Source organism: Arachis hypogaea, chromosome 19, assembly GCF_003086295.3.
Source record: "Arachis hypogaea cultivar Tifrunner chromosome 19, arahy.Tifrunner.gnm2.J5K5, whole genome shotgun sequence".
Lineage (NCBI taxonomy): Eukaryota > Viridiplantae > Streptophyta > Magnoliopsida > Fabales > Fabaceae > Arachis > Arachis hypogaea.
In genome coordinates, this window is record NC_092054.1 from 4,522,037 (window position 1) to 4,536,272 (window position 14,236).

The 14,236-nt window shown below is 29.0% G+C and overlaps 2 protein-coding genes across 5 annotated transcripts; both read right to left on the bottom strand.

Moving 5' to 3' along the window:
- Positions 1-6,558: 6,558 nt before the first annotated feature.
- Positions 6,559-8,815, bottom strand: LOC112776630 (probable inactive nicotinamidase At3g16190). The gene is made up of 5 exons (XM_025820842.3): positions 8,557-8,815; positions 8,351-8,458; positions 7,393-7,627; positions 6,975-7,091; positions 6,559-6,863 (listed from the first exon to the last, which is right to left on the bottom strand). The coding sequence occupies exons 1-5, from the start codon at positions 8,605-8,607 to the stop codon at positions 6,790-6,792; spliced, it is 585 nt and encodes a 194-aa protein (XP_025676627.1). The 5' UTR covers positions 8,608-8,815; the 3' UTR covers positions 6,559-6,789.
- A 478-nt stretch (positions 8,816-9,293) lies between these two features.
- On the bottom strand, positions 9,294-13,272 carry LOC112776631 (probable inactive nicotinamidase At3g16190). 4 transcript variants are annotated; one of them, XM_072228770.1, is made up of 7 exons: positions 13,108-13,272; positions 11,697-11,837; positions 11,458-11,617; positions 11,253-11,366; positions 10,524-10,758; positions 10,327-10,443; positions 9,294-9,694 (listed from the first exon to the last, which is right to left on the bottom strand). In XM_072228770.1, exons 2-7 carry the CDS (start codon positions 11,816-11,818, stop codon positions 9,621-9,623), a joined length of 822 nt encoding a protein of 273 aa, XP_072084871.1. In that variant the 5' UTR covers positions 11,819-11,837; positions 13,108-13,272; the 3' UTR covers positions 9,294-9,620. The 4 variants fall into 4 exon arrangements, with proteins under 4 accessions (XP_072084871.1, XP_072084872.1, XP_025676628.1 ...); XM_072228771.1 differs by having other exon boundaries at positions 11,458-11,628; positions 11,710-11,837; positions 13,108-13,271; XM_025820843.2 differs by lacking the exon at positions 13,108-13,272 and having other exon boundaries at positions 11,697-11,857.
- Between the last annotated feature and the right edge of the window lie 964 nt (positions 13,273-14,236).

Sequence of the window (14,236 nt, forward strand, 5' to 3'; positions counted from 1 at the left end):
AATGACTATTGCCCAAATAAAAAAGAAAATTGTAAGTGTTGGTATTGCCAAGAAGAAGGACACTATGCAAATGAATGTCCAAAAAAGAAGGATAAAAAGGATCTTACCAAACAAATAGAAATTGCTAAGTCTTGTTTCATGGAACCATTAGAAGAATCTGATGATAACTTAGACTATATTTTTGAATATGTCTCAGAAACAGACTCAGAGACTGAGTAATAATGCCACATTTATTACTATAAAAATAACAAAAAAGTTTATAAATGCTTTCATAGATTCTGGAGCAACACAATGCTTTGCTAGTTCAAATATAAAACTTGATTGGAAAAAATTAAAGAAACCATTAAGAGTTAGAATAGCTGACAAATCAATACATAAAATTGACCAAAAAGCAGAGATGGTTGAAATTTTTATTCAAAATTATAGGTTCATTGTTCCATCTATATATATGTTAGATTCTGGAATGGATTTTATCATAGGAAATAACTTTTTAAAGCTATATCATCCATTCATTCAAGAATTAACATATATAGTTTTAAAAGCTCCACATGATTCTTCAATAAATCAAAAATCAAAACGTATAAAAATACCAACTACTACTATAGATAAGATCTTAAAATTTAAAATATTTTCTATATTAGAGACATGTTATTTAAATTTATACTTTCAGATAAATATCCCAAAAAATAATCTTGAAATAAAGATAGAAGAACTTTTGGATGAAATTTGTGCTGAAAATCCTTTAGATATTAAAAATACAAATAACGAATTAGTAAGCATTAAATTAAAAGATCCTACAAAAGAGATAAATGTTCCAAATAAAATTCCTTATTCCGCAAGAGATAGAGAAGAGTTCTCATTAGAATGTAGAGATCTTTTGAAAAAAGGATTTATAAGATTAAGTAAAAGCCCTCATGCGGCTCCAGCCTTTTATATCGAAAACAATAATGAAATTAAAAGGGAAAAACGAAGAATGGTTATTAACTATAAGAAGATGAATGAAGCAACTATTGGTGATGCTCATAAACTTCCAAAAAAAGATTCTATTTTAGAAAAAATCAAAGGAGCAACTTGGTTTTCATCTCTTGATGCAAAATCAGGATATTAGCAACTTCGTTTAGACGAAGAAACAAAGAAATTAACTGCTTTTACTTGTCCAACAAAAGAATCAACAAGTGTGTTGCTCTATGAATGGAATGTATTACCATTCGGATTAAAACAAGCCCCAGGTATTTATCAAAGATTTATGGAAGAAAATCTAAAAGAGTTAAATGAATTTGTTTTAGTGTACATTGATGATATACTAATTTTTACAAAACAGGATAAATAAGATCATCTTCAAAAATTATTAATAGTTTTAGAAAGATGTAAAGAAAAAGGATTAGTTCTTAGCAAAAAGAAAGCAAGAATAGCAAAACAAGAAATAGAGTTTCTTGAATTGATTCTATCCACTCAAGGAAAGCTAAAACTTCAACCAAATGTTCTAGAAAAGGTAAATTTATTTCCTAATAAAATAGAAGATAGAAAACAATTACAAAGATTTTTAGGGTGTATAAATTATATTTCTGATCAAGGATTTTTAAAAAATATAACAGAATACACTAAAAGCTTATTTCCAAAAATAAGTACTAAAAAAGAATGGAAATGGGATGAAAAAGATAGTATGCAAATTCAAAGAATTAAAAAATTATGTGAAAAACTTCCAGAACTTTATATTTCAAAAGAAAATGACTACTTAATAGTAGAAACAGATGCTTCAGACATAACCTGGTCAGGATGTCTAAAAGCTAAGAAAGCTATAAAAAGTTTGGAACAAGAAAAAGAATCACTAGATTCTAAATATTCCTCAAAGGAATTACTTTGCAGGTATATTTCAGGGACTTTTACTCCAACAGAACAGAGATATACCACTCATGAAAAAGAAACTCTAGCAGCAATTAAATCTCTTAAGAAATGGAAAATTGATTTACTACCCAGAGAATTTACATTAAGGACAGATTCAAGTTACCTAACAGGTTTCATACGATATAATTTAAAAGTTGATTATAATCATGGACGATTGGTAAGATGGCAAATATTTTTGTTACAATATCCAATAAGAATTGAATATATTAAGGGTGACAAAAATGTTATTGCAGATACATTAACAAGAGAATGGAGTTCGTCTACAACGCATTAGATCAAGAAATTCAAAAATATGAGCAAGAACTCGAAAGATGCAAGCATTGTCAGCAAATAAGGACACTGATCCAATCCCTCAAGAAGGCCATTGAAGTAATGAAATCAACACAACAAACAAAACCATCAGAGTTCAGCCAGCTAAGCATGGTGGACAAATCAGGTGAAGAAAAAATTTCAGAAAATAAAACAATTGCTGAAATCATTAAAAAATCCACTCAAGATAAAAAATATTATGTAATTTATAATGGCCCATGAAAGGAGTATATGATGCCTGGGAAAAAGCAGCACAATTCACACATCAATCAAGGATAATTCATAAAGGAGGGTTTCTAACACTGAAAGAGGCAAATGAATCCTTCAGGGAATATGAAGCTCTCCATCCAGAGCAAATCCTAAAAAGAGCAGATAAAGCTCCAATTCAAACCCAGAGAATAGGGATAATAAGAAACATTCCTACAAGGGCTGAAATTAAAGAAAAGAAAAGGGTCTGTAGATCTAATCTCAGAGAAACCCTTAACATAGTCCTAAATTGGACTGAAGAAAAAAGGGCAATTTTGGAATATTATCCTATTGCCAAAGAACAGCTAACAAAGCTGGTTATATTTCCATATGCTTCCCCATCTGACACCTATCAGTTTTTCTAGTATGGATTAATTGATACAATTTTAATTTTTAATGATCTAAAAATTATTAGTGAGTTTCCTGCAGGATTCGTTGATGCAGTAAAGAGATTTAAAAATATGATTGACAATGTAAATCCAAGGGATATATCCCTAAAATTTACAAACAGTCAACCTTTTTTTAATGAAGAAGAAGAATGCTTGGTTCCAGCACACCAAGTAATATTCATGTCCGTCTTCCCAGGAAATTTTCAACCAATTGATCAGATTCAAGATTTAACAATTTACAGTCATGAAGGAAGGCTAGCCAGCACATTAGCAAGGGTCTTTGAAAGAACTCAAAAAATAACGAAGGAATCTCACACAAGGATTAATTATAAAAGTAGAAATACTCTGCTTGTGTCCAGTAAAAGAAATGAAATTGAAGAAAGAGAGATGAGACTCTTGGTGGAATTTGAATCAGCATTCTACAATTTATCTGGACTTTTAGAAAAGCTCCCTGAAAGGATAAAGAGAAATCTCTGCTATTTGATAAAAGACAGAGAAGACCACAAGTGCCAGCTATGTGCCTCAGAGATATTTGAAGAAAGCAATAATGAAACGGAATCAACTCACATGATGAAGGAAGAAGACAATGCATCTGAGGGTCACATGATAAAAGAGGAGGACAGTGCATCTGAAGCATCTCTCAACATTATTGCATAGTGACGTAAGCATTTAGGTCATAGAGCACCAACAATGTAGCTGGTGAAAGAGAACAAACAATGACGTAAGCAATGACGTCATAAGAAGGGTAAGGATGGGAATTGTCCATCAAACCCAACTATTATAAATAGGTTGCTTAGGCAATTGTAGAAGCAGCAGACAATAGGAAGCAGGAGGCTAAGAGTACTCATATGCTAGGAGAGCAAGGAGGAAGCTGCCGAGGCGATTCTATAGTCTGAGGAAGAATTCCCTTAGGAAAAAATTCTAAACTCCCCTTTGGAGTTAGTATCTACAATCTCCCCTCTGGAGATAAAAACACCTTATGTAAAATATACTAAATAAAGGAAGTTTTTCTCTAGAAAGGTACATCTTTATCCTAGTCTTTCAATTATGAATTATTTAGAAAGTTTAGAATTAACAAAAGAATCTGATTATTATAGATTAACTGCTTTATTAGATAATGAAAAATAGGCTGTTCTAAAAACAGAATTAAATCTCAAATCAAATGAAAATTTTAATAAACAAAATCTTTTAAAAGAAGTTTTTAATAGAAAAAATATAATATACTATGGAAAAATTCAACTTGAAGCCCCTATAAAGATAAAATCCGCCAATGGAGAACTTGAAATAGCTTTGATAAATGATGAAGAATTGAGTAAACGAATTGAGAAAATTAAGGATCAACAAAAAAGATCTAAAATTGGATGGATTCATATTAGTACTATACAAGTCTTAATCAAATCTACATATATGAAAGGAATTAATTCACCAATAAGCTTAGCAATCTGTGACAAAAGAATTACTGATGACCCAATAGATCAAATAATTGGAATTGTTCATGGAAACTTGGCAAACGTAAATGTTAAATTCAATGCCCATCTTGGATATGCTATACCTTTATCAACTGAAAATCTTGGAAGATCTATAAGTTTGGCTTATAAATTTCACAGAAAGAATCTAATGGAACAAGACGATGACCATTTTCGATTACATATGCAATAAATTATGCTTTAACAAATAGCCATCATAGTATAATATTTAAAAACAGAGAAAGAATTTATGTCGATGAATTATTTCAGAAAATTGTAAAAACAGAAATACCAAAATATAAAGCTATTGAAAACCCAGTTCTATTATTAAAAGAACCATCAGGAAAATTAATTTCATCGAATTTTCAAATAAGAGAATCTAAAATTAATAGCCCTTTAAGTTTATCTAAGTTAAATATTAAAGAAGAAAACTCTGAAATAAAAGAATTAACAAAAAAGGTCGAAAAACTAAATGAAACCCTAAACACTAAATTATGACAATAAATAAAGAAAAAATATATGTAACTTATCAAGACAAGAAACAAGAGCTCTTTGAAAGAGAAAATCGGTTGAATTATTTACAGTTTTCTGAAATAAATCAAAGAGCATTTGAAGCTCTAAAAATAATCTATGACAAGTTGAAAAGAGAAGTTGAAGAGCTAGAAAAATTAATAGAATCTCTAGAAAATAGTGATGAATCGATGATAGAATTTGCAGAAATTCTAAAATAAATAATGAAGCATACAAAGATTGAAAAGACCAGAAAATAAAATAAAAAGAAAAAGGGCGAAAAAATTAAAAAGTAAAATAAAAGAGTATAAAAGGGAATTAGATAATCTTCAGATCGAAATTGATGACCTTATAATAAAAAGGATAGAAATAAGAATAAATATAAACAAATTGGAGTTAAACTTAAAAAATTTATAAATGCCTGGAAAACCATATTATGACTTAAAAGAATTAAAGCTGTTGAAAGAAAAAATGGAGAATGAAGTTGAAAAATTAAAAAGATATTTAGAAACAACAGAAAGTGTAGAAATAAAAAAAGTTATTGAAGATTTGAGAAATTATATTAAAGAAAAAGACAAACAGATAAAAGATTTTATATACAATAATCCATGCAAAAAAGAATATTATAAACTAAAACAAGATTGAAAAATTATAAAAATGGAATCAGAATTATAAATACTAGTAATAATAGAAATGGACAACACTTTTGATTATGAATTTGCAAATTATTCTATACAAATTATAAACTTATTCGAAGTAAAATATGAAGAGTTAATAGAAATTTCGAAAAAGAAATTAAAAGAAAAGTCGACTTTAAAAATTGGTATCAGAGCCAAGTTAACAATTAAGGGTAACACTTTCTCTTTAAGCAACACTTTTAGTGATACGCTTTTAAATCAATAAACAACCAAATAAAAACAAAAATCTGTAAATCTGTACCAAAATACATTTGTACACTAGATGGACCCATAAATTTATACAAATAACATAGAAATTTTGTTGTGTTATACATCAAAATTTTTGTATACTGTCAAAATTTTTATACTCAATACCTTTGTTGGACATATAGTAAAAAAAAAGAAGAAGATAGTGACAATGATAATGGCGTTGTTGAAGAAAAAAGCACGCAAAAAAAGAAAAGACAATGAAAGAGGAGAATAAAAAAGAAAAAGAAAAAGAAAAAATAGCAACTACACATATATATAAAAAAAATGACAGCGACCACTTATATGGAGATTTAGTTTAAAAAAGGTTAAATTACACAGTTGATCCCTACACTTTTAGTGAAATTGTTAATTGATTCCTACACTTTAAAAATTTATAATTTGGTCCCTAAAAAGAATTAAAATTTGTAATTTAGTTCCCGTCGGTCAAAAAGTGTTGATTTAACAGAATATTCTCAGAATATACTAAGAATATTCTGTTAAAATAGAGAATATGCTGAGAATATTCTGTTAAATCAAACAATTTTTGAACGATGGAGACTAAATTGCAAATTTTAATTCTCTTTAAGGACTAATTACAAACTTTTAAAGTGAAAGGAACAATTTACAATTTCACTGAAAGTGTAGGGACCAACTGTGTAATTTAACTTTTAAAAAATGCATAGATACCTAGTTTTATTAGTTGTGATATACATAACAATAAGTCATGGCTTACAACTTACCAGTGAGATTAATAGATGATTAAAATAAGGGGCACTCTACTATATATATAGATTGAAGTGGTATAGAGAGAGAAAATAAAATTCTTTTATAGTTATTTTTTATTATTTTATTATTATTTAAAGTGTGAATCCTACTTTTTTTTTTCAATCTCTCTTTCATCTAAATAAGTTGTGATGTTTACTACGGCAATATAAATTATTCTTAGTTTTATAAGATATAAACAGATTCTTAAACAAGTTTTTGAATCTTGAATTGAACATCATCAAGGCACACCAACTTGTCTGCTCCACCTTGACATCAAGCTTTGAAGTCGATCCATTCTTGTAGCGTTGGGGTTGCGACTCCAATGTTTTTCATGTCAAACACATTAGCTGAAATTAAACCACATATCACCATAACCATTTGACTTGTAAAGCTGATCAAGTGATCAATAGAAATTATATGATATTGTAACGCTACCAAGAAATTGAAAGAACACATACCAAGATGAATTTCAGGCGTGGCAGCGGCTGTGGCATCCACAATAACAGTTACAGGTTGGTAGTCTAATGCTACGGCATCAAAGACAGTTTGCCTAACACAATTTGGAGTTTGAACTCCTACAAATCAAATATATTAAGTAAATTAGTAATCACAAGAAATGTAATGTACTAATGTAGTTAACTTTATATATTCGTTAAAACTTATAAAAAGATGACACAAGCATACATACGAATTTTAATTTTTTATAAAATATGGAGACACACTATATATATAATATAAAAAATTTTTTAGATATGTGTCGATTTGTCAAATAAGTGTTGCATTAGTTTCGTATATAAAATGTGTCTGACACGCAAAAAACCATAACTTAGTAAAATATTCATGTTTCATAGAATAGAACAATTACTATTTACTCACCAGTGATGACCAGATTGTTAATTCCTGCTCCTTGAAGAAGTGAGTGAAGGTGTGTAGCAAAGAATGCACTGAAGCGAGTCTTGACGAGTTTATAGTCCCCTTCTCTGATTACTAGCCCCTCAACTAACTCTGCACCTGGGCTTCCCTTAGAGGCTGGACCAACTTGACCTCCAGCATAATAATGTCGACGAAAGAGTTCAACATCTCTTCCTAAAGGATCGTTTTCTCGGACAACCTGAAAGCATTTTGGGGCACACAATTTAGCTAGTATATTATTGAATTAACCACCTTAGGAGCTCATGAAAAAGTTTAAAATTCAAAACTTATGTGCATGACCAAGAACTTTCTTAATACTACTCTACACTTTCAAATAATTTCGGAACCACTCATATAAAGATATTTAAAACGTATTTATTTTAAAAACAATTTTTAATAATTAAAATTTAATATATATAATTAATTAAATTATATTATTTTTATTAAAATTAGATCAGACAAATTAATTTAGTCAAAAAATTAGTAAACTAAATTTTGAATTGACTAAATTAATATTTTTTTTATAAAAAAATAACTACAATAATTTTATTATAAAAAATGATTAAAATATTCATATTATATATATATTTAAAATTTAAAAATCATAAATCTGACACAGAAATAAGAGAAGGGTTAGGATTTTCGATTCTCAAAATTTATATAATAATAATAATAAGATTATTTTAGTTATTTTTATAATAAAAATATTATAGTCATTTATTTATAAAAAATATTAATTTAAATCGATTAAAAATATACTTCATCAATTTTTTGGTCAAAATTAATTTATTTGATATAATTTTAACAAAAATAAATCGATTTAATTAATTATATGTATTAAATTTTAATTACTAAAATACATTTTAAAAAAAAAGATTTTAAGCGTCTTTATTGGCAATAAAATGAAGAAGTAAATGATTACCCAAACTATGAGAATTCCACGTTCCCTGGCAACTTGCACAGCTTTGATCACGTTTGGGACAATTTCTTTCCCTCCTTTTACAGCTATAGGACCCTCTATAAAATCTTTCTGAAACCATCAAAAACACACAATAAAACCCTTAATTATTTTATTCCCAACACATCCCACAACACACAACATAACATATCTAGGATTTGGGAACAGGCCTGCATGTCAAGTACAAGTAGAGCAGTGCCATTCCATCCTTGTGCTGCCATTTCCAATGGCTCAACTGGCCCAAGCCCAAGCCCAGATTTTGAGCGTAGCAACGGAGGTTTCGCCCAATTGGGTTGCTTATGCTTGTGTCTGAGAGTCAGAGAAAATGAGGTTTTTTAAAGTGAGAATGGATTAGTCGGTGGGTTTGCAAAAGATGAGGATGCTTTAGTGAGAGGGGCAGTTTTGGACACGCGTTCTTATGATGAGCATTTGGCTTACTTGAGATTGCTCCATTTAAAATGCACGTGATAATTGGTTCTCACTTTATAAAAGTCAAGATCAGTTTTCATCAAGGCTTTGACTATGATTGAAAAAACTTGTTTTTATTAGTCATGGTTAATTATATGTTATAATATCTTGAGTCACTTCTAGATAGATGGTTTAAGTTTGATTATAATTTGTAATGAGTGAAAAATTTTGTAACATCGACAATAATGTATTCTTTATAAAGAAATTTTTAGATGAGTATTATGAGGTAAATAATTTGTTATAGTTGCTTATAGTGCTTTTTTAGTTTTTTAAGAATTATAATAGTTCGAAAAAAATTTAAAAATAAATATTATAAAAAAATTGACCAATATTTCCAAAAGTCAATTTAGAAGTGCATTTGAAGAATAGATTTGAGTTGAAATTAGCAACTTGTGATTTTCTCTGTTAGAATGTACTATACAACACAAGGACAAGTAGCTTTGGAAACTTGAAAAGTAAATTAATTACATAGAACATAAAATTATAACAAGATTTAAACTGTAAAATCGTCAAATTTAGTACAAATTTTATAAAATTAGTTGACTCATTAAAAACTGTAATGTCTGAGGATTTTGAAAGTTAAATCGAAATTTTAGCCACTATGCGTATATACATATGGGCAGCAGCAAAGCAAAACATCATACATTTTTCTCATTTTTTTTTCACTCTCTACATTTTAACTTGACAGAGACATAAGCAACTTTTTGAGTCTTGAATTGAACATCATCAAGGCACACCAAGTTGTCTGCTCCACTGTCCCTCGACGTCAAGCTTTGAAGTTGGTCCATTCTTGTAGCGTTGGGGTTGCGACTCCAATGTTTTTCATGTCAAACACATTGGCTGAAACCACACATCATCAGATATGAAATTTGATCATCATAGAGTTATTTTGGAGAAGAATAACATAATGAACATGCCTTGAAGGAATCCATAACACCATAATGGAGCCACAAAAGAAATACACTCGTGTATGTGTTATACTTATACCACAAGATTACAGAGGAAAAGGTAATAATTCACCAAGAAGTTCCTCATACATGCCACCATTCAACAGTATGGTACATACATGTATTTTAGTTCCTCTCAAAAAATAATTTTTGTCTGAAACTAGCATGAAGAATTCCTTTAGTTATAGATTTCATATCAGATAAGCACACACTCTAACAAAGCTGCTGCTAACTAAATTAGGCATCTGCAGAGTTAGATAACTAAGCAACTAAACCAGAAAAAATACATGATCTAACCAACTTCAGCACAAGTTCAAACCGAATTCGATCATAGTTCTCGATTGTGCAAAATATGTGTGCAACTAATAGCAGATACTATTCCAGAGACACTACTCAACATATTCAAGCAAGGATTCAAGAACAAAACATTGAAAGTTTAAACGAAAATACAATATTGTAAAGCTGATCAAATATTTAGAATTATAGGATATTGTAATGCTACCAAGAAACTGAAAAAATACCTACCAAGATGAATATCAGGCGTGGCAGCGGCTGTGGCATCAACAACAACAGTTACAGGTTGATAGTCTAATGCTACGGCATCATAGACAGTTTGCCTTATACAATTTGGAGTTTGAACCCCTGCAAACAAAATGAATTAGTAAACATAAGAAATGTAAAGTAGTTAACTTTGTGTAATAGAACAATTACTATATACTCACCAGTGATAACCAGATTGTTAATTCCTGCTCCTTGAAGAACTGAGTGAAGATGTGTAGCAAAGAATGCACTGAACCGAGTCTTGACGAGTTTATAATCCCCTTCTCTGATTTCTAGCCCGTCAACTAACTCCGCACCTGGGCTTCCCTTAGAGGTTGGACCAACTTCACCTGTCGCGTATAGATGCCGGCGAAAGAGTTCAACATCTCTTCCTAAAGGATCATGTTCGCGGACAACCTGAAAACATTTTGAGAGTCACAATTCAACTAGTATATATTGAATTGTTTTCTTGACTACTAAATGCATGACCAAGAAGCACCCAACTGAGATATTTGTTCAACTTGTTATAATTGCAAACAATTCAAATGCTTATCACAAAGCTATCTTTTAGTGTCCTCATTTTTTACAGCATAACAATATAGGGGGGATAATTCAAGGAAAACAACATTTGATGATAAGTTTTCATTTTCCATATTTATGTTTTCACCAGCAATAATTATAAAAAACACATCTTTCTTATCCCATTTCCTAATGTCAATGCCTACAACAGAAATGCTAAAGAAAAGTTGTATCCATAACTTCACAAGCCAAAGAAAAACACATGTGTTTATCTAATATCCAACAATCTTAATACTACTATACACTTTCAAATGATTTGCCTAATACCCAACAATAATATCGAAATTAAATTAACTATCCACCACATATGAAGTGATGAAGTAAATGATTACCCAAACTATGAGAATTCCACGTTGCCTTGCAACTTCCACAGCTTTGATCACATTTGGGACAATTTCTTTCCCTCCTTTTACCAGCATAGGACCCTGATTTTCTATAAAATCTCTCTGAAACCATCAAAACACACAACAAAATCCTTAATTTCTCCCAACACATCCTACAAAAACAACAAAACACAGCTAGGATTTAGGAACAGACCTGCATGTCAATTACAAGAAGAGCAGTGCGATTCCAAGCCCCTGCTGCCATTTCCAATGGGTCAACAGGCCCAAGCCCAAGCCCAAGCCCAGATTTTGAGCGTACCAACGAAGGTTTGGACCAATTGGGTTGCTTATTCTTGTGTCTCAGAGTCAGAGCACTGCACAGAAGCTTGCAACATGAAAACCACAAATTAGTGAAAAAAGAAAAGAAAAGAAAAACAAAGAAAAGGGAAGTACCAAGATACGAAACTGAGGTTGTTGAGATTGAGAAAGGAGACGGTGTGAGTTTGTGATGTGGTTCTATGGCTATGGAGATTAGACGGTGGCTTTGCATTAGTAAAAGCCACAGTTTTGGCCATGAGTTCTTTGTTTCATATGCTGCAACCTCAAAAATAATACTAATATCAATAACAACGTGAAAACTCAGGTGGAGTCGACTTCACGTGAAGTTGATACTGAGAGTCGTTAAATGAGTTGACTTGAGAGTCGTTAAATGAGTTGACTGATTTAACTAAATTTTTATCTAACGGCTCTCAAGTATCAACTTCACTTCACGTGAAGTCGACTTCACCTGAATTTTTATCCAAAAATAATTGAAGGTGAAAACTCGTGTGATTAATTTCACGTGAAGTTAATAGTTAAAAATTTGTTAAATAATTTAATAAATTTGATTAAATTATTATGTAACGATTTTTAGTTATTAATTTTACATGAACTGCACTCGAGTTTTGACTATATTTAAAATACAGTATTATTATAATATAATCAAAACTTTTTTTTATTTAATTTGACAAAATTACTAAAATGTTAGAAAAAATTATTTAACACTGGTTTATATTTAATTCGAGTTTAAATATGTACATTTAGATAATTTTTAAATAATAAATTTAATAATTAATTGCCTTTTAATGATGAGATAATATATAATTTGATGTATATATAAAATTCGGTTGCACTGTCAATATGCATAAAATTTAAATTCATTTATTTTTTGAAGTTAATTACATTTCTAACAAAGTTAATTTATATTATTTATAATTACAATTGTTAAAATTCAATTTTTTTTATTATCAATTTTCATTTCTTATATAATGATAAAAAAATGCTATCTCTGTGGATTATATAAAAAAAAGATGGCCTCTTTTAGCATTGTTAGTGTGGCAATAAAATTAAATATCAAGCCAATATGATCCAATAGACTGGCATAATAATAATTATTTAAAAAAAACAGATAGTAGAGGTAAACTACAAAATTTTAGTTCTTCAATTACATAATCTATTTGATGTAATGAAATTTTTTTATTTTGTGTTAATGAATTCGTTTGGAACATATATTACAAAGAGAAATTCTTAGGAATGATGATTTTTAGTACTTTTAGTTATTATTTGATTAATATAAATATTCTTTTAATAAATAAATTTTATTAATTTAAGTACATAAATTTTGAAAAAATATAAATATAAACGGTATTAATTTATGTGTATAAAATTTTGATAAATATAAATTTAAATTATACATTTATTATGTATAAAATTTTTATAAATATAAATACAAATTATTATTAACTAAATATCGATAAAAAAAATGATAATATTTATTTGCAAGATAAGATTACTCTTAAAATATTTCTTGAATTTCATTTTTTACTTCTACTTTTTAACCTAACCTAAGCTATCATATACACTTGTATTCCCATAGTTGGCAACATATAAAGATAAAGGAACATGACCCAAGAATAAACAACTTAATTACTTTGAAAATTGAGTCTTTTAATTCCTAACCACTTCTTTTTGTTCTTTATTCTTTAGCCCATATCATTCCTGTTCCTTCGTCTTATTAATAGTACTATTATCATCATCATCATCTATAGTACGTGTGCACATACACGTGCCTAAGGATTAAATAAATTAATTAAGGGATAAAGATAAATAATTCTTTTAATATCTTTTAAAGACATAAATTTTTAACCGTCATAAACTCTTCTATTTAGTCACCAAAAAAAAAAAAACTCTTCTATTTTCAACTTTTTAGAAAAAAAAATATTATTTCATTATACTTCTTATACATATTCTTTAACTACTAAATTATTGTTACATGTTTATTGTGTCGTATAAATTAAAATATATACGTATAAACTACGATTTATTAAAATGAGATTAAATAAATTCTACTTATTATATAATCTGAAATAATAATTTTAATATCTTAATCTAATAATAAATTATATATATATATAATTATATATTGACTGCTGAAGCAAACAAAAGCGATAAAAACACCATGCTAGAAAACAAATGATACAATCACATTCAAACTTTTTAACTTTATCTACTTTTTCCTCATATTTATCTTTTTTTATGTATAAAAACAATTCTAATCTATAACCTTCCACAGGAGTACGTCATTCTAAAACAAAACATGAAATGTTTAGGCCAATAATTAAATTGATGAGAGCCACGTTACGTAATGGACTAATCATCATCTAACTAATTCATTTAAATATTAATTACATATACTAATTAACGTGATCATATTATTCTAATGTGAATTTAATTAATTATTCGAGTGGATAAAAGGTGATCACAAGTCATTACCCCATTGGAATTTTCATTTGAAAGTGGAAATTGATTAAGACAAGATTGAAGGCAAAGACAAAAATTGATTAAAGGAAGAGAAGAAGCTTTTTAGTGTTTGGATGATGCAATATGAAGCGTAGGTATGATGAAAGCGCCACTTGAGGAATTTGAAGGGAGCGTGGAAGGAATGGGGCATGGAG